Source organism: Culex quinquefasciatus, chromosome 3 (assembly GCF_015732765.1).
Source record: "Culex quinquefasciatus strain JHB chromosome 3, VPISU_Cqui_1.0_pri_paternal, whole genome shotgun sequence".
NCBI classification, from domain to species: domain Eukaryota; kingdom Metazoa; phylum Arthropoda; class Insecta; order Diptera; family Culicidae; genus Culex; species Culex quinquefasciatus.
Genome location: NC_051863.1, coordinates 59,697,181 through 59,716,975, shown reverse-complemented (window position 1 = coordinate 59,716,975; position 19,795 = coordinate 59,697,181). Strand labels below are relative to the sequence as shown.

At 34.7% G+C, this 19,795-nt stretch overlaps 1 protein-coding gene across 1 annotated transcript in view; it reads left to right on the top strand.

Annotated features, from left to right (window-relative positions):
- Positions 1-19,795, top strand: part of LOC6042275 (carboxypeptidase D) — a 75,515-nt gene that overhangs the window by 40,418 nt on the left and 15,302 nt on the right. The window contains exons 3-7 of the mRNA XM_038258817.1: positions 4,625-4,952; positions 5,033-5,181; positions 5,251-5,342; positions 9,103-9,208; positions 13,863-14,493. Of these exons, the coding sequence (XP_038114745.1) occupies positions 4,625-4,952; positions 5,033-5,181; positions 5,251-5,342; positions 9,103-9,208; positions 13,863-14,493 (1,306 nt within the window). The remainder of the gene's footprint in view (positions 1-4,624; positions 4,953-5,032; positions 5,182-5,250; positions 5,343-9,102; positions 9,209-13,862; positions 14,494-19,795) is intronic.

Genomic DNA, 19,795 nt, shown 5'->3' with positions numbered 1-19,795 from the left:
TGATATGATATTGGCCACTTCATAGGTTCCCCGGGGGTACCCAGAAACGGTTCCGAAGTGGCCATGGTCCAAAAATTGACCTCAAATTATCTTGTCTGAATGGGCCATTCAAAATCATGAAGTTTGATACCCATATTACCTATATTTGAACGGATTGGATACGAGTTAATATCAAAATACCAAAAGTACGTCGTTTATCGACCACCCAGTTTCTATGGATGACCCCCAAAAATGTTCATATTTTCACCAAACATTCTCCATGATGTGTACAACAATTGATTGAAAGGGTTTTACGATATCTTAAATACAAAAATTATAAAAAATCAAACAGTGAAAAAAATAACCCTATGTGGCAAAGTTAATCTCCCCTTTAAGGACCTATTCAAAAAGACTCTAAATGTTAAACAGTACAATTTATTAAAAATTATTACTTTTATTGCATGAACTGTTTGATAAACTTGATAAACTGTTTATGTTGAATAAACACTGAAGTTACAATATAAGCAAAGTGCTAGTTCCGCACGAGTTTCGCTGCCATCTTGGAACTGAAATTCTAGTGCCGCACTCGATATTTTTTCAGTTTCATGTGAGTTCCACGCACACACACTGACAAATGACGTTCGATTGAATCAAAACTGGCACCGACGAGTGCGGCACTTCAAACGAACGTACTATTAATATTAAATCAAGTCCGTGGAAAATAATGTAATATATAAGTGAGAATTCCAAGTACAATAATTGTAAACGTTTTACCTCTTATAAGAAAAGCAGGCACAATTATTTACCCCCCCCCCCCCACCATTGCTTTTGATGGTTTTTTTCGGTCTGAATTCTGCCATTTGACTATTCTGCCATTTGACTGTTCTGCCGTTTGACTATTCTGCCATTTGACTGTTCTGCCATTTGACTATTCTGCCATTGGACTATTCTGCCATTCAACTCTCCTGTGAATTATTTATTCTGCCATTTGACATTCTGCCATTTAACTATTCTGCCATTCAACTCTTCTGCTAATTAATTATTCCGCCATTTGATTATTCTGCCATTTGGCTGTTCTGCCATTTGACTATTCTGCCAACTAACTATTCTGCCAACTAACTGTTCTGCCGTTTAATTTTCTGCCATTTAATTTTCTGCTATTTATTTTTCTGCTGATCAACTTTTTGCCATTTAATTTTCTGCTAATTAATTTTCTGCCAATTAATTTTTCTGCTTATTAACGTTCTGCCATTTAACTTTTCTGCTTTTTAATTTTTCTGCCTTTTGATTTTTCTGCCTTTTGATTTTTCGGCTCTTTGACTTATTCTGCCAATTAATTTTCTGCCTTTTAATTTTCTGCTGATTGACTTTTTCTGCCATTTAATATTCTGCCATTTGACCTATTCTGCTATTTGTCCTTTCTGCCATGTGATTTTCTGCCATTTGGCATTCTGCCATTCGGCATTCTGCCGATCGGTTTTCTGCCAATTGACCCGACCCCATGTAAATATTCAAACAACTGTAACTTTTGAGTGAATTTTCTGATCAATTTGGTGTCTTCGGCAAAGTTGTAGAGAAAAAATAGGTACACGAAAAAAATGCAGATTTTTTAATCAATTTATTTTTAAACTTAATTTCTCAAAATACATGTTTTTTGATTTTCGAGATTTTTTGATATGTTTTAGGGAACAAAAATCCGCAACTTTTGAGCCATAGCCAACATGGTCAAAAAATCTGCCGCCGAGTTATGAGATTTTGAAAAAATAGTGATTTTTTGGAAAAAAAATCGAAGTTTCATGCAAAAACAAGTTTGACCTCATTTTTTAATGCAAAATTGAATTTAAAATCGAAAAATACATTACAGATTTTTTGATAAAAGGGCTTCGTTTTCAAGATATATCCACCGAAAGTTCGATTTTAGCGAAATATTTGCAGTTTTGAAATTTTTAAAAATAGTGGCCATGAGTGACTATTTCTAAAAAAAAAAAATTTTGAAAAGTTCAGAAAAGTTTTCAGATTTTCGATCAATTTCGATCAATTTTCGATTGCAAATTCAATTTTGCATTAAAAAATAATGTCAAACTTGTTTTTGCATGAAACCTCAATTTTTCCAAAAATGACTATTTTTTCAAAAATTTATAACTCGGCGGCAGATTTTTTGACCATGTTTCTCTATGGCTCAAAAGTTGCGGATTTTTGTCCCCTAAAACATATCAAAAAATCTAGAAAATCAAAAAATACGTATTTTGGGAAATTGAGTTTTAGTAAAAAAAAAGTTGATAAAAAAATCTGCAATTTTTTTCCGTGTACCTATTTTTTTCTCAAAAGTCCTAAACAATGCCTACAATTTTGCCAAAGACACCAAATTGATCAGAAAATTCACTCAAAAGTTACAGCTGTTTGAATATTTACATACCATTTTTGTATGGACAGATGCCAAAATTTTATGGAGACTTGTTTCGGTGAACAAATGACACAAAATAGCATATTTGGTCATAGGGAAGGCCCTCACAAAGTTTGAGCCAAATCAAAAAATTCGCAATTCGCAATTCGCAATTCGCAATTTTCAGTGTAAGAACGGGCCTTGACCGATCTTATGCACCAGGTTCCCGACGAACACGCACTGCCCTTACACCTACATCTCACCCTTGCTCTGAGTCAGTACGAGCAACACGCTAGAACACGCTTTGAGTGTTCGTGCCAGGCATGCACACCTTCTTTTCCGGTTACGCATTTTAACTCGGCCGGGGGTGGTACATTACGTAGGGTTTGATGTAAGTATAAGCGCCTAACCATTCATAGTGTGCCTATCAACTTTCATTAAAGCAAAAACTGTTTTATTTTAAGTTTGAAATCAAAAACTAGTTGTTATTTTACTGTGTATTGTTTTCTCCTGAAATCTTTCCTAGTGTTGAGTCGTGTTTCTGTTGCTATTTCTTTTGTCGCGGTGTTTTGTTACAATTTTTGGTCCTAAGCATGTTATAAAAGTTTACCAAAAGTACAATAGTAATATTTGTGTTAATCCATTAACCATTCCATAAATTGAGTAAGGGCTCAAACCTCACTTGTTTGAAAAAAGGGTGAAGATTGAAAACAATAGACAGTTAACGAGAATATATTTTATAAAAAATCAAGAATCAATAGTAAGAGAATGTTGATTTTATTTTAAAGAATAAAAATGAGAAGCTGTATGTAGTAGATATAAAATAAGACAATAGTTAATAAATAGAGATAAAAAAACAAGTAATGATAACTTATAGGACAGATAAAGAATTATTCAAATAAATAAATTCGCAATAAAATCAAAAGAGAAAAGACTAATGATAAATAGACTTGATATTACTAGTACATTGAGGAAAAGTATTTTTTAAGGAAAAACACAAAGTTTGTTAAAGCAGTATCAATTGGTAAAAAAGAGTGGAAAAGCTTTGAGAGACAAGAGAATCAAAAGTAAGAAAAATCAAAATCAAATGATGGATATTAAACAGAAGAATCAATGAAGAAGTGAGAATCAGTAGAGCAAAATAAAAATAGGAGATAGGTGGTAGCTGAGAATGAAGAGAAGAGAAACCCCTTTGTGCGATGTTTCAGGTACATCCACAGCAGTTGACTCAACATACTGCGAATCAAAACAATACCGTCTACAATCACAAATTACTTCCCTTTCCCACATTGTTGCGCCCCTTTCTTCTAGCCGTCTCGACTCTGACCCGCGGTGGTCAAAGGTTTACGATCCGTTTCCACAGGCCACCAGCTAGGTCATCATGAAAACCAAGCCAACGTGGAGGTAAGAAAATAGGACACTCGTAAGGAACCAGAGCTATACTGTTCTGATCAAGATAATTCGGATGATCTAACAGAACTACGGATGTAGTTAGTTGCGCTCCTTCCAGGATGTTCCTTACGTGGACGTCAACCGAAGAGCACGCAACAAGGTCAGTGCCATTGCATGCTCTTAGGTATCAATCCTTGGCCTGCAAGTTTGAGCCAAATCAAAAAATACAAATAAAATCCATTTCCGGTTTTGGTAGAGAGTTGCTCATATTTGGTTGATGCCTTCCTCACTCTTTTCCAACAATGGGTTATATGAGTGGCTTAAACACACATTTCAGCTATTTTTTTTAGATTAAAAAAAGGACACAGATATTACTTAGGTGGTAATGACTCGGTACAGGGTAGCCCGATCTTCAATGTATTGGACTCGTTGGGTAGGCCTTTCAATTGTCTAACCAACGATGGGTCGAATGATGGAACCGGACATCGTTTTCATACATTTAGGTGAGATCCGAATACCAGGAAAACACATTTTAATACATAACTTTTGAACTACTTATCGAAACTTCAAAAAATTCAATAGCGATGTATGGGACTCTAAACCAAGTCGAATTCAACTGGTTTGATCAAAATCGGTTCAGCCAGTGCTGAGAAATCTGAGTAAGAATTTTGGCCACATATTCACACATACACATACACAAACACACATAAATTGGTTCAGTTTTTGATTCTGAGTAGATATGTATGCATGAAGGTGGGTCTTCAAGCTTTTTTAGAGCAGGATTATAGCCTAACCTCAGTGAGGAACGTGAAAAAAAACCATTGGCCAGTAGAGGGTTAACTAATGTTCTTGGAATCACCCTTTCGCCAGCGTCCACCACGACTGCTGCGAGGACAGCCCGACGCCGGACAACCACTTCTTCAAGTACGCGGCACTGACGTACGCCCAGAACCATCCGGTCATGAAGAACGGCAACGACTGCAACGAAACGTTCCCCGAGGGCATCACCAACGGGGCGTACTGGTACGAGCTGAACGGTGGCATGCAGGACTTTAACTACGTGTTCAGCAACTGCTTCGAAATCACGCTGGAGCTGAGCTGCTGCAAGTTCCCGCGGGCCAGCGAACTGCCCAAGGAGTGGCACAAGAACAAGCGCTCGCTCATTGAGTACATCAAGCTGGTGCACGTCGGAGTGAAGGTACGCTAAGCTAGTCTGGTATAGACTACAAAGTATTCTCCAACCATAATCCTTTGTGGAACTTCTTCAATTTTTCGCAGGGTCTCGTCACGGACAGCAACGGATACCCGATCAAGGACGCCGACGTAATCGTGGACGGCATCTCCCAGAACATCCGGACAACGCAACGTGGCGAATACTGGCGTCTGCTGGTGCCCGGCAACTACAAGATCCGCGTCGAAGCCGTGGGGTAAGACACTATTAGAGTTTTGTTTTTGTACCAGCATTTTCACAAGTGTCCGTCCCCCCTATTCCCCAGCTACTACCCGAGCCAGGAGGTCCCGATCACCATCACGTCGGAGCAGCCGCTGCGCGTCAACTTTAGCCTCAAATCGTACGAAGCCGACGAAGGTAAATAAGGCCGCGGCGGTGGTAACGGTGGCGGCGGCGACGGCAGTGGGTTAGTGGCCGGATTTGTGTCGGTGTCGGTGGGAACTCGCCCCTACTATGATGAGGCTCCAAGCGGCGGCATTGACCGCGTCTGCTTGTATGGAGGTTCCGAGCCGTGTTTTCACTAGAGTTTGGTTTGCTTTAGCACACTTTTCACTTTTTGGCGCAGATTCTGCAGTCGAAAGACAGTTGTAACATCGAAAAAGTTGCGGTTTAAATTCCATGTTGGGTTTGCTTTTTTCATTCCACTGATGTGTTCGGGAAACGGGAAACGATTGTTTTATTTTTGGGGTTTTGGTTGCCACTAAGTTGTAATTAATATTTGTTTTTATGCTTAATACATAGATAAGTTCAGTATAATCAACATCAAATGCATTTATTTAAGGACAAAATAACACGACACAATCGCATCACAACTTTTGACATTGGAGCAGTTCTGGCTTAAACACGGAAAAATATTGGTTTGATAAATTTCAACTTTTGTAGATTATTCAATTTACCAAAAAATGCTTTCCAACCTATTGAAAAACAACATTTCTACATATAAAACGAATGTTCTTCCCCTTGTTCACAGAATCCTCACTGCGGTTAACTCAACACATCAGGGCTGGCCCCTTTGATATCTCAAAATTTTGACAGAACAAACTTGTGTTTCCTCAAAATCGAAGTAAGCTACGATTTCTTGGCTTTGGAATTTTGATAGTCAATATTTATAGACTTATCAAAAACCAGATTCTGGTTTTGAGTGTCTTCCCCCTTAGGCTCAGTTGAATCTGTGGAAAACACGTTTATTTCAGATTTGACCATATTCATTTTTGTTTCACCGTTCTCGATCAGACGATCAGTAATCGAAATAGAACTACATTTTGACTGATGAATCTGAATGTTTGAACTTTTATGCTCAGAAATCGTGGAAAAAAAACTTAAAATGTAAATGTTGTCAAACTGACAACTGCTGATTTTTGACGGTTTACAACTTTTATTCCGCATAGAGAATGCGCTCTGCATCAGCACGATTATGGACAAGCAATTTTCATAACGAGTGTCCCTCCCCTACCACATGACCAATTTAAAAATTAATAAGACCTAGAGGATTTTTACGCTTAATTGAAACAAGCGAAATAAAAACATTTAAAAAACTCCACATAAAAAACCAACATTTAAAATAGTGTTTATTATGAGTGTCCTTCCCCTTGATCACAGCTAAATCCGAGTGAAATGTGTTTTCCTAGAAAAAGCGCTCATTCAAACAGAACTGCACTTGAATTGACAAATTCGAATTCACTATTTTGAACAACTGACAGCTGTCAAAATACGAAACCACGCGCTCGGAATTATTTCCTAATGCACAAAGTGATTTGATTACCTTTTTCGGTACCCTCAGCAAACGTCAAACCATACAAATTGCTGCTGGATTCATTCTGGGAGAGATCCGGAAAGATATCCGGCAGCAATCAATTTGTATTGATTTGACGTTTGCTGAGGGTGTCGGAAAGTTTGGTTATGTTACTGCCTGCAAAAGACAATGAATAATGGGGTTGCAATGTAAACATTATTTTGACAACTGATATTGACATTTGTGTGCATTTTAATTCAAAATCGCTCTAATTAGTGATTTGTGTTTGGATTCAGTGTCCTTCCCCTTGATTTGCAGTCCAATCTGCAGTATAAAGGAGCTAAGCTCGGGGCCTAACCTCAATGGGAAATGGAACTATGACAGCTGTTGAATACTTTTTTGTAATTTGAAAATATCTATGTTTCCATCAACGAATTTGTATCAACTTAAAATGACAGCTTGTCGGATAACGTTGGCGACAAAAGTCTTGTTGATGACAGTGACAACAACGTTATTCCCCGTACGAAATTTGCATGATACTTGCTTGAGGAGCCGACATGCACCACAATTAGCTCAATGTAGAGCAAATTGTCCTTCAAAAGTTACTTTTTGAGCGATACATAAAGGAAGTAGTTTTTTTTTCTCTTGATTGACAATGTTTTATGAAAACTTTTTTTTTTTGTTTGCAAAATCTGCATTTTTCCGTGTTAAAAGCACAAATGCTCCAATCACTAACTAACACCACAACAACAATGACACACACACCTGCCCGCAAATACAACCGAAAAATATTCCAGTGAGACATCCCAGGCCCAGGCCAACCCGACGCCGGACCCAGATGACCCGAAAACCCTCGACCTTTCCCCACAACAACAACAACAACAACGGGTACGGTTACACGAGAATACAGCCACAACCTCCACCATACTACTACGGCAACCAATACAACAACAACAACAACAACATCTACAACAACCCTTACTACTACTACTACACACAGTACTACGCAAATCAACCGAACCGAAGACCCCTCGACTCGCGACCACAGCCGTCGGAACCGACTGCCGTTTACTACCAGGGATCCCCGTATTACTGGAGACCGGGCCGGCGACGAACCAGCTCTTTCTTTTACTGAAAAATGACAGTTTGGATAAAAATGGCGACTGAGAAAGCCCCTCGACGCTGTCAGTTTGACAGCTGACGAGGGGTGTTCAAATGAGTTTTTTCTTGGCTGCCATTTTTTTCGAAAGTGTTGGCAGTTGAACAACCTCGAATGTATTTAGTAATTTATTATGAACAAAAAACTTATGTTTAATGCATGTGAAAAAGAACCAACAGAACAAGGTTTACCAAAAACACACTTAAAAAAGTAAACAAATGCACCCAGTTGAGCTCCTGTTACCAATACACACACCCCTCTAACCTCACTAGCATGTATCGAGCATGCCCGATAATCACACCACTTGCACATACCTATACATATACACATTTTGATGTACAAAACAAAAGAAATAAGAGCAGTGAACAAAATAAGATAATATTTAAAAAACGAACAAAAATAAACAACTTAATGTTTGCGCGTAAAACGCTAGGTGTTATTGTAAAACTACAAGTAAATCCAAATCCCCTCATCACGCTGTAAAGTTTATCAAACTTAACCTAAAAAAACGTGCACAAACCTTCTCGTTTTTCTCGAAACTAGCAGAACAATATGCAAATTCCCACTTTTTCAAGGTGTTGGTGTAGCTTCTTCCGACCTTTTCGAAATAGAAAAAAAAACAAACCACTAAAACTTGTAAATGCACTCACCCTCTCCACAAAAAAAAACAAACACGCAAACCCGTGACGATAATGTGAGAACAAACAAGTATTAGTATGAGAGCAGAGAGAACAATAGAAGGGGCAAAATAAACTAAATGAAACCATCCTTACAGAAAAAAACGTTGAATTGTAACATACAAGGTCTATTAACGCTCTAACAAGTTATGAAATAAAGCAATTTTCGAAAAGTATCCTCCCCAAAATTGGCTGTTTTATTGAGTTTTCAGTTTTTTTTCAACACGCTTGTTTCTTCTTACCATGATTAATTGTCAATTTCGCTGCCGGTGATTGTGGAACACGAAAATCAAAAATGTGTATGTGTGTATGGTGTTTAGAGATATCAAACAGTGCTGCCACGCTTGCTTCAAATACTTCCAAATCAGCATCACTGGCCGGATAGTTAGTGATTAATTTGATAGCAAGATTGGGTTGCGGTGCCAATAAATCTATAGTGTACATAGAATAAACCATTCTTACTAACCACCACTACACCGGCTAAGCTAAGGTATAGAGAAAACTAGGTTTTGTGTTCAAACTTTACGTAAACTGATTTGTAACTAACAGTTTCAGACAAGACGAAACATCCGCGCATCGTGCGGCAATCGGCGGACCAGTACGGGTTCCTGCAGACACCCAAGTTTGAGCATCACAACTTTACCGCGATGGAGGCGTGAGTAAACACATTTGTGTTGTCTAAATATCTCTCAGCACAAGACAGTGAGCAAGAGAGCAACTCTCTTGCCTCCAAATTCTTACCAAGAGAGAGAGAGAGAGAGAGAGTCACTCTCTTGCTTACTATCATGCTTCGTTGTCGAGCGACTGCGGAACTCTTTATCAACATTTGTTTTTGAAATTTCGCACTGAAATAGAAGCTTAAATTTTTTATGGTTTATAAATTTATTTGCGTTACTTTTTAGCTCAAAAGTCATTCGAATCTGAATGAGTTTTTAAAATAATTCAAAAATATTCAAATAGTCAGCTTTTTAAAGCAACTATCTTATGAAAGATCAATGTTTAAAAAAAATCTGTTTTTGTTTCATTTAATTGGAACTTTAAGGGCACTTTCTCAATGATTAGATTATCATTTTGCATATTTTTTTTTCGTCCATACAAATCTTTGGCAGCTGTTCATGAAATTTTTTTTCGGGATGTTTAAAATCGTTATCTTCCAAATCAATCTTCTGATCGATTGGAGTTCATGAAAATTGTAAGTAGATAACGAGGATATGCAAAAAATTACGCGTTAAAAAATACCAATTTTTATATTCATATTATAATTATTATTTTTTAAAAGCGTTCTCGAAAAATATCGCAAACAAAGTCAAAATAAAATTCACGCATAATCAAATTTGCAATCGAAAAGTACTCAACAGTATTTTTTATAGAGAGAGGTCACCGTTTTGAAATTATAGCTATATGAGTGGCATGAAGTTGTATGGGAAAATTTCAAAATGGACTAATTCAACCAGAACAGGCATTTTCCGGTCCCATTTGGGCCCCAAAACAAACCTCACAAAATTAGGTTTGACCCGGCTTTCCGCAAAGCGATTCAAATTTGTATGGAAATTTGTATGGGAAAGTCATCTTTTTAACATTTGAATCATTATAATTTTCATTTTTCACTCAATTTGAAAACTAACACCGTAAAAGTATAGTCCTGAATGTCATCTAAAACTTTACCGAAGAAAGTATGGTCCTATCTTGCTTCTGGAAAAAGATACAGAGTTTTCAAAAGAGGCATTTCAAAATAAGTGCTGAAAATTATATTTCTTGCCAACACTGCCAGTACTTCGGTAGATATTCAGAAATCTTATTTTTTTAACATAATAAGGAATCAACCTAGCAAAATGGTGTCTTAGAAAAAGTTGCTGTATATGAATGTGGCTTTTATTTAAAATTATTAACATGCAGGGTGACACACCTACAGGGTGTCAACCAAGCCCTAACTTCTACTGGTGACCTTTTAAAGCGTTGGTGTCTTAGGAAAAGTTGTTAAGCTACTATTCCAAGAAAATTTGACATGGTTGGAAGACAGGGTGGCACATCTACAAGGTGTCAACCCATTTCTTTTTTGATCACTGTAAATACGTAGTTTTGTGAAAATTTTGTGTATTTTCAAAAAATATTGTTATTACATTCGAAATGTATGACAAAATCCTGATCTTTTGATACCCATATTGTAAAAACAGAAATTTTGAATTTTTTTTTCGAAAAATCGTTGTTTTGTGAAAATTTTGAGTGTTTTCAAAATATGTTGTTATCACATTCGAAATGAATGAAAAAATCCCGATCGTTTGATACCCATATTGTAAAAAACTGAAAATTGGAGTATTTTTTCATAAGTTCGTAGTTTTGAGAAAATTTTGAGTATTTAAAAAAAAAGTTGTTATTACATTTAAAATGTATGAAAAAGTCCTGATCGTTTGATATCCATATTGTAAACACTGAAATTTTGAGTATTTTTTTCGCAAATACGTAATTTTGTGAAAAATTTGAGTGCTTTCAAAATATGTTGTTATTACATTCGAAATGTATAAAAAAATCCTAATCGTTTGATACCCATATTGTTAAAAACTGAAATTTTGAATATTTTTTTCAAAAATTCGTAATCTTGTGAAAATTTTGAGTGTTTTCTAACAAATTATTTTACAGTCGAAATTTATGAAAAAAAATCCAATAATTTGATACCCATATCGCAATAACAATAATTTTGAGTATTTTTTCGAGAAACATTATATTTTTTAAATACAGGAAAAATACGTATTTTTGTGAAAATTTTCATGAAATAATAATTTCATGAATCATCCCGAATCCAAAACACTATAATATTTTGATGTTTGCATGATTTTTCACACGCAATTAGAAATGCATTTTCCTGCATTGTCTGGGATCGATCAAATATATTTTTATTTATATATATATGTGGAATTCCAATCTACAGCACCACAAAATGTTTTTTTTTCGGCGAAAAAAAATTTCTTCAATACTTCAATATTTTGGAAACTAATGATTGCAAAACAACTGGGAAGGTGTAAAATGCACTTTAAAACACTTTTTTCATTCAGATTTTGAGACCATGGCTTGTTTTTTTTTTAATTTTTATATTTTTTTAAATTTTTTTGCATGAAAATCATAAAAACTAAAATGTTTAAAATAGGGGTTTCCCATACAAATTTTAATCGCTTTGCGGAAAGCTGGGCCAAAAATCCAATCGCTCCCAAATTGTTGGGGGGGGTTGTTTGGAGGCCCTAATGGAACCGGAAAATGCCTGTTCTGTAAAATCGTTCATGTCGAGCCAAAAAAAAGCCATCTTAAATATTGAAGCTGGCACCACTGAACTCATATTTGTCCAAATAACTTACAGCCCTGCAAATAGAGCGTCCAATTTCCCGTCCCGGGAAAAAAATCCCGGGAATTCCCGGGATTTCCCGAAAAAAAAATATTTCCCGTTTCCCTGGAAATTTGTAAATTTCCCTGGAATTCCCGAAATTCAAGCGGACACATTTTCTTAAATTTTTGGAACTATTTTTTGAAAATGCTCTGAAAAAATAATAAATGAACAAACTCAACATGATTTTGTTCAATTCAATGTATTGTTTGGTTTATATATAATTAATCAGATTATCAGAAATTATGATATCAGAATTATTTCTGATAATATTAATTTTTGAAGCAACTAGGAAAAGATCTTGCTTAATGAGCATTAAATTATTACAATTAAGTAAGCATTAAACAGATTAATGTTATTTCATCAAAACAATAATAACTCCTTATCTCTAAATTATAATTGAGATTTTTTTACGTTTTTGTTTAACATGATCAAATGAGATGAAAATCGAATTTGTGCAAAAAGAATTAATTCAATTGATTGAATACTGTTGGGTGACTTTTGCATCCCTAGCACACCCAACGAAGACAACAACTTTCGGTAAACCCTGTGCCGAGCGATGGAAGAAAACACACACACACGAGCACATGATTTTAACACGATTTACTGTAAAACGGAGGTGAATAAAGTTAGTCTTAGTTCCATTGTAGAAAGAGCACGACGCGTTTTCTTGTGCGATCCCGGAAGACGCATTCTCGACGATTTGTTCCCCGATTCAGAATACGATCCCCCCGAACCGATTATACAGTCCACTTGCTGGCCAACAAATACCTAGTACTAAAGAAATTTCAATTTGAAGTAAAAGAATTATGGAGCACTAGTGCAACTACAGGTTAGAGGGTTAAATGTAAAAAAAATAGTAGACTTTTTGTGAAATGATGTTAATTTATCGTATAATTTAAATTATGTTGCATAATAGTACAAAACAAATCATTGAAAAATTACTTTCTATTGTTTGTTCTCAAAAAATGCAAAAATATATTTAAAACATTGGGTTGTTTGGAGTAAAACCAACACTAATTTTTTTTTACCATTTGTTCAAGAGCTGAAACGAGTATTGAAAAGTCATGAAAAACATAATTTCTGCATGTTTTTTTTCTCATTTCAATAAACTGGTCACAGAGGCAAGTTTAAAATTTCTTATCAAAAAATACCAAAATACATTTTCTTGTAGTTGAATGATTTTTTACATGCAGTCAACCTGTTTATTGATATTCACACTTATTTAAATTATATTAATTAAAACCAAGATCATAACAATTTTCAATAAATTTAAAATTTCCCGGGATTTCCCGGGAAATTGGCTGAAAATTTCCCGTTTCCCGGGAAATTTGTAACCCCGGGAAATTGGACGCTCTACATGCAAATGTCAAAGCCCAAACATGACTCTTTTTCAAATTCTAATTTGAACAGTCCATCAAACCTAAACAAACAGAATTTAAATGTTAAAATAACATGCTAAGTTGTTACCTATTCCAGCAAAAAAGTTTGGGAAAAAGAATGTGACTTTGATTCAAAAATTGTATTTGTTAATAAAATACAATATTGTATATTTTCTTCAAGTTGTATAATTTTTAGAAGCCATAAATTGATCCTCAAACTTATTTTTACCATTGAAGATGCCGTTCTGCACAATTTTGTTGCATAATATTTATTAGAAGATGATCAGAACAATTTTTCATAAATTTCAATTTTCCCGGGAAAAAAAAGTTGTTGAATGTTTTAAAAATAGTATATTTTTTGTAATAATGTCTTTTGCTTCATACTTATCCTGGATTCTGTTAAGCCTAAATGAAATAAAATAAATTACCACCAATTGCACTAAAATAAGTTTGGGAAATAATAACATTAATAATTAATGTTCCGTACAACAAATCAATGCATTCTTATTTTGACTGCAATCCACTTTCATGACAATCCAAATTATTTTCAACAGCATCATCCACGAACTGGCCGGCAACTACCCATCCCTGACTCGGCTCTACTCGATCGGCAAATCGGTCCAGCAGCGCGACCTTTGGGTGCTGGAAATCACCCGCAATCCCGGCAAACACATCCCCGGAAAGCCCGAGGTCAAGTACATCGCCAACATGCACGGCAACGAGGTCGTCGGCCGGGAAATGCTGCTCCTGTACGCGCGCTTCCTCCTCCAGAACTACAACCGGACGGAACGGGTAACGCGGCTGGTCAACAACACCCGGCTGCATCTGCTGTTCAGCATGAATCCGGACGGGTACGAAATTTCCGAAATCGAAGACAAGGACAATCTGAAGGGACGCGCGAACGCCAACAACGTTGATCTGAACCGGAACTTCCCGGACCAGTTTGGACGGAATCGGTACAACAAGAAGCAGGAACCGGAAACGCTGGCCGTCATGAACTGGTCACTGTCGATTCCGTTTGTGCTGTCGGCGAATCTGCACGGCGGGGCGCTGGTGGCCAACTATCCGTTTGACGATTCGCCGAAGGATTTTGCCTACTCGAATGACTATGCGAACCCACGCACGGTGAACAATCCGACCGAGGAGAACGAAGTGTTCCAGTATTTAGCGCATACGTATGCTAATGTGAGTAGTTATTGGAATTGCTATTCAAGTTTTTTTTTATTATTATCAACAAAATTTCAGTTCTGGAAACAAACGTAAATGTTCATTACAATTTTCGCAGATTAGATCATCTGTCCGGACACTAATACTCAAATTCCTATGGCGTATTCATTTTCTATTTAGGCGTCATCCTTAAAGTACGTCACGCAAAAATTGCCCAAAACGTACTTTATGTAGCAATTTCAACTTAAAAAAATTAAGCCAAAGCAATGCACAATGTTTGAAATAGGATTTTGGCGGAAAAAAACGTTTTCGCCTTTGTTTGGAGTCCTATCTAAACGGTTTACTATTCGGAAGAGTTGTGGTCGTTGTGGTACTTGATAAGGGTTATTGAAAAACGAGGTGACGATCACACTGGAAGTCAACCAAAATTTAATATTGTTGAATGACGTTTTAGAGCTTTTGTGTCTTCAACAAAATTGCAAACAAGAATACACCAAATTTCTAACTCTACAAATGATAACTTTGTCCGTACATTCCTTATGTCATAAGACACCATTTCCGTAGTAACAGTTCAATAGGGCGAATCTGCGTTTGTAAACAAGCAGTCTATCCCTTTTTCTCAAGTGACAGTTCAAGTAACGTAGGAGGAATACAGACTGATTGCTTACAAACGCAGATTCGCCCTATTGAACTGTTACGACAGATTTTGCATCCTTTCAAAATGAGCATGTGAATATGCGAAAATCTGTATCTTGAGAAGAGATTTTTGATCGATTTGATGTCTTTGACTAAGCTGTAGGTTACGATTAGGATTTTTGAAGAGAAAAGCTGCTCGGAATTAAAATGTTCTAATTTTGTATTTGAGTTTCATCACAGAAGATAAAATTCCTTAAATAAGTACATTTTCAATTTTTTTTTTCTAAAAAGCCAGATGCAAAGCTAGACGGCGACATGATTAAAAAAAGATACCTATTTGGAAAAACTCGAAAATATTGTCAATAAACTGAAATTGAAAGGTTGAGGAAATTCCTTACAATGTTCTATGTTAAAAATGAAACATTTGTAAAATTTTCTGTTCTCTTATATAAAAATAACCTCGGACTTTTAGAATCAAGAGTAACTTTTTGAAAAGGATGTAAACGCTTATGACACTGAAAAAAAAATCATTTTTCACAACTTTAAGAGGCAACCAACAATAATCGACAACGTAAAAAAAAATTACTGTACATAATTGTAATTTTAAACAAACGATATCCTGTATTTTCTCATCTTTTTCGAAAACTCTTGTTTTGTTTTGTTCAATAATTTTCCAAGGAACATTTTTTTTAAGGAAAAAAAATTGCTCGGGTACAGGGATGCCAGGTACACAGATTTGTCTGTGTTTCACAGACTTTTGAAGTTGTGTCCAGATATTTTGTGATGCACAGACAAACACAGACTTTTTAAATTGGACACAGATTTTCCAAAAAAAAAACGGAGTGAACCAGGTCACGACGTTCTAGCAGGATTCTAGCAGAGTTCTTACAAGGCTGGTAATTCTTAGAGCATTCTAGCAGAAATGTTCCATCGTTCTATCAGGATTCTGACAGAATCAGCTCTGCTAGAATATTTCGTGACTGGGAAAATTCGATTTTTGAAAGTCAGGATGGTTTTTACAACACACTGCTTTGAGCAAATCGGCTCAAAGTTTTGGTAAATACTCATGAAACCGGTTCCGTGTGCATGACGAAGGGCAATTTTCTAAAAGTTCAATTGAATTTTTTTTTTGTGTTTCTCATATACAGCAATTCTCCTCGAAAACAGCATGATTCGAAAAAAAGTTCTCCGATCCGGCTCAAAATTGTTCTGCGGGTTTCCTTGGCCAAAATAATTAGACCCGCATTTTTTTTTTTTGGTTTGGCCATTAGGGTGACCTAAGCCCCGTGCTAGGGGGGTTCCGAAAAATGGTAATTTTCGTAATTTTTCGCAAAAACCACTTTTTCAAAAAATCATATCTCCGATCATCAATAGTCAAAAAGAGCCTATAAATGAAAATATTTTATGCTGATTTCTCGGAAAATTTTACATAACATATAAAAAAATTGGATAAGTAGGGGAAAAAGGGACAAGTGTAACAAGCTAAGGAAATGCTCGTTATAACCCAGACCTGCCCAACGTCCGGCCCGTGAAGCCATTTCATCCGGCCCGCGACGACTTTTCAAAATAGTTCTATGACCGGCCCCTAACGCTGAACATGAAATATTAAATAAAAAGATTGAGTGTCTAAATAAAAAAATAAACTTGAGATCATTTTTTTGCGGTAAAATGATGTGAATTCAACTATTATTTTGATTTGGCTTTGTAATTTTGAAATATGTTTTCTATCGAATGCATTTTTTATAATGTTTTAATTTACTCGTGTAATTTCTTTTTTGAAAGTTTCAGAATCAACCAATAAACTGTAAACGGCGAAAGATAACGAAATTACCCATTTCGTAAAATTATTAAATGAAAAAAAACTAGTATCACTGTCTAAAACTGCACAAAAGACATTGAATGAAAAATTTTACAATTTGTACCATTTTACTGCAAATTGTAGCTTTTCTTTTTTGAGGAATTTGATTAAAATTGATTTTTTGAATAAGTGGGTAAGCAAAAAAAAGTATTTTTTAAGTAAAACTTTGCAGTGATAAAGTTTTGTTTGAAAAAGCTTACAGACAGCAATTTAGTCATACTGAAAATAAAGATTGCTGCAAAAAATTCTAGAATTTTTAAAAAGTCCAAAATAAGTAAAGAAATCAGCGAGCAAAAATATATTTTTTCATAAACAAAACAAACCCAAACAATTTTAAACAAAAAAAAATAAATCAAATAAACAAATTTTTGAAATTTATCTTTGTTTATCTTTCTAAAATCAAGGTAATGAACTAACACTAGTTTATTTATTGATAGGACACATAAAAAACATTTAAAAAAAACTCTAGACCTGAAAGAACCTTAAATTTAAAAAAAAAATTTCAACTTTTATCAAAATTTTGTTGCGGCCCGCCACTGTTTTAGGAAAGTCAGATCTGGCCCGCAGGGCCAAAAGGTTGGGCACCCCTGTTATAACCCATTGAAAACGTTAAAAATTCTGTCGGATTTTTTAATAATCATCTTATTCCAGCTCTCGACTAAGACTTTTTTTTTTTTTTTTTTTTAACTTATTAAATTCAAAGAGCCAACTTATCTTTATGAAGAACTTTACTTTAGTAGATCACAACGTACACATAACATTCTAATTCCAACTCATCATACTAATTATCTGGGGAATTCATTCGTAGTCCGTGGCGCACGCCTGTGGAACGCTTTGCCTCATCGTCTGAAAAATCTTACTTCTATTAGTGATTTCAAGCAACAGTGTAAGGAATATTTAAGGAACACTTGATAGAAACAGTTTCTTGACCAGTTTATTTTCTCACCTAAATTCTTCTTGTTGAAGTCATTTTCATTTGTTTTTAGGTTAAGTTATTTCTCTTTGTTTATACAATGATCATTTCATGTACTCTAACCTAATTTTTAGTTAGTTTTAAGTTTTTTTTTTTTTTTTTGTTTGTAGTTTTATCATATTCGAACTAAATGATGTCTCTGTATACGATAAAAGGCTTGCCCTTATGTATATTTTTGAAATAAAGATACAAATACAAATACAAATACAAATACTTTGATAGAACAAGTTTTCAAAAAATCCAATTTTTAATGAAAAAAAAATGATTTTAAAATTTTTGATTTTACTAAAAATTTGATCGTTTTACGAAAAAAAAATACTAGTTAAAAAAAGGAAATTTTCATAATATCACTTTTTTGCATGGACAATTTTTTTATCAATTGTTTATCATTTTTGAAGAAGGTACGTTTATGTATTGATTTCCCAATAAAATATGTTGTTGCAGCAATTCGTAATTTTTTCCATACTAAAATCTATATGGTACACTTGCCCCAACTAAACAAGATTTTTCAAAAGCTCTTAACAAAAATAACCAAAAGTTAAATCATACTTTATAATAGGTGCAAGTCATTGGTAGGGACACTACTGATCTAGGAAAAATATCATTTTGATAAAATGAGCCTTAAGACGAACCCTTAGCCTTATTTTGTACTTTCCAAATATTATAAGAAAACCAAGGTTTTGAAAAAAAAACTTATTAAATCTTATGCCCCGTGGCGTTTACGTCGTTTTGGCGGTTATGTGGTAGTAGAATCAACTAATTGCATTGCTAGCAACAATTTCTCATACTGGAAATAATCAAAATTGTAAAAATTACGGCCGTACGAGCGAGTTTTCCTCTTCATAAGGTCGTCTTGCCCCACCTTCCCCTAATGTTTCCAATTTTTTGAGATGCAATTTAAAAAAAAATAAAAACTGGTTTTTTCGACGCGCCACGCGTAAAAATGGTAAAATGTCGAAAACGGCAAAAATCGACTTTTTTCACTAAAACTGCGATAACTTGAAAATTTCCCGATCGGAGAACTTTTTTTCAAGTCATGCTGTTTTCGTGGGGAATTGCTTTATAAAAAAATGTCAATTTTATTTAATTTTTGAATTTTTTTAAACGGTCTACATCAGGGGTGCCCAACCTTTTGGCCCTGCGGGCCAGTTCTGATTTTTCTGAAGCAGTGGCGGGTCGGAATTAATATTTGATAAAAGTTGAAAAAGTAAACACATTTTTTTCAATTTTCTTATGATTGAGTTTTTTTGAACAAATACATAAAAGAACTAGTGTTGCAAATATGATTCATATATCTTGATTTTAAAAATGAAAATCAAACAACATTCAAAAATTTGTTTATTTGACTTATTTTAATTTTTGCCTGTTTAACATTGTATAGATATTGTTTTTGACGATTGCAATTGAATACCTTGATATATTTTTTTTATAAAAAAAACATTCAAATTTCAATAATCGTTGCAAGTTTTTGATACATTTTACAATATTTTAAAAATATTTCCAGCGATCTATTTTCAGTATGAATAATATGATTTTTAAGCTTTTTTTTTAAAAAAAAAAAAACTTTGTCACTAAAAAGTTGTTTTGGAAAAATACATTAGTTTTGCTTACTTATTTATTTACAAAAAAAATAGAAAAAAAAACTTCAAATTGAAGTACAAACAGTCAAAACTGAAAATTTAAGATAACAATCGAAAATTTTAAGACAACAATAGAAGTTTTTTCATAAATAAAACAATTTTACGAAATGGATATTTTTGTTTTCCTGCACAATTTTTTCAGTTTAATTATATCAATATAAAAATTATAAGAATTAAATTCAAACATGAAGAATGTTCTTGCAATATGTTAAA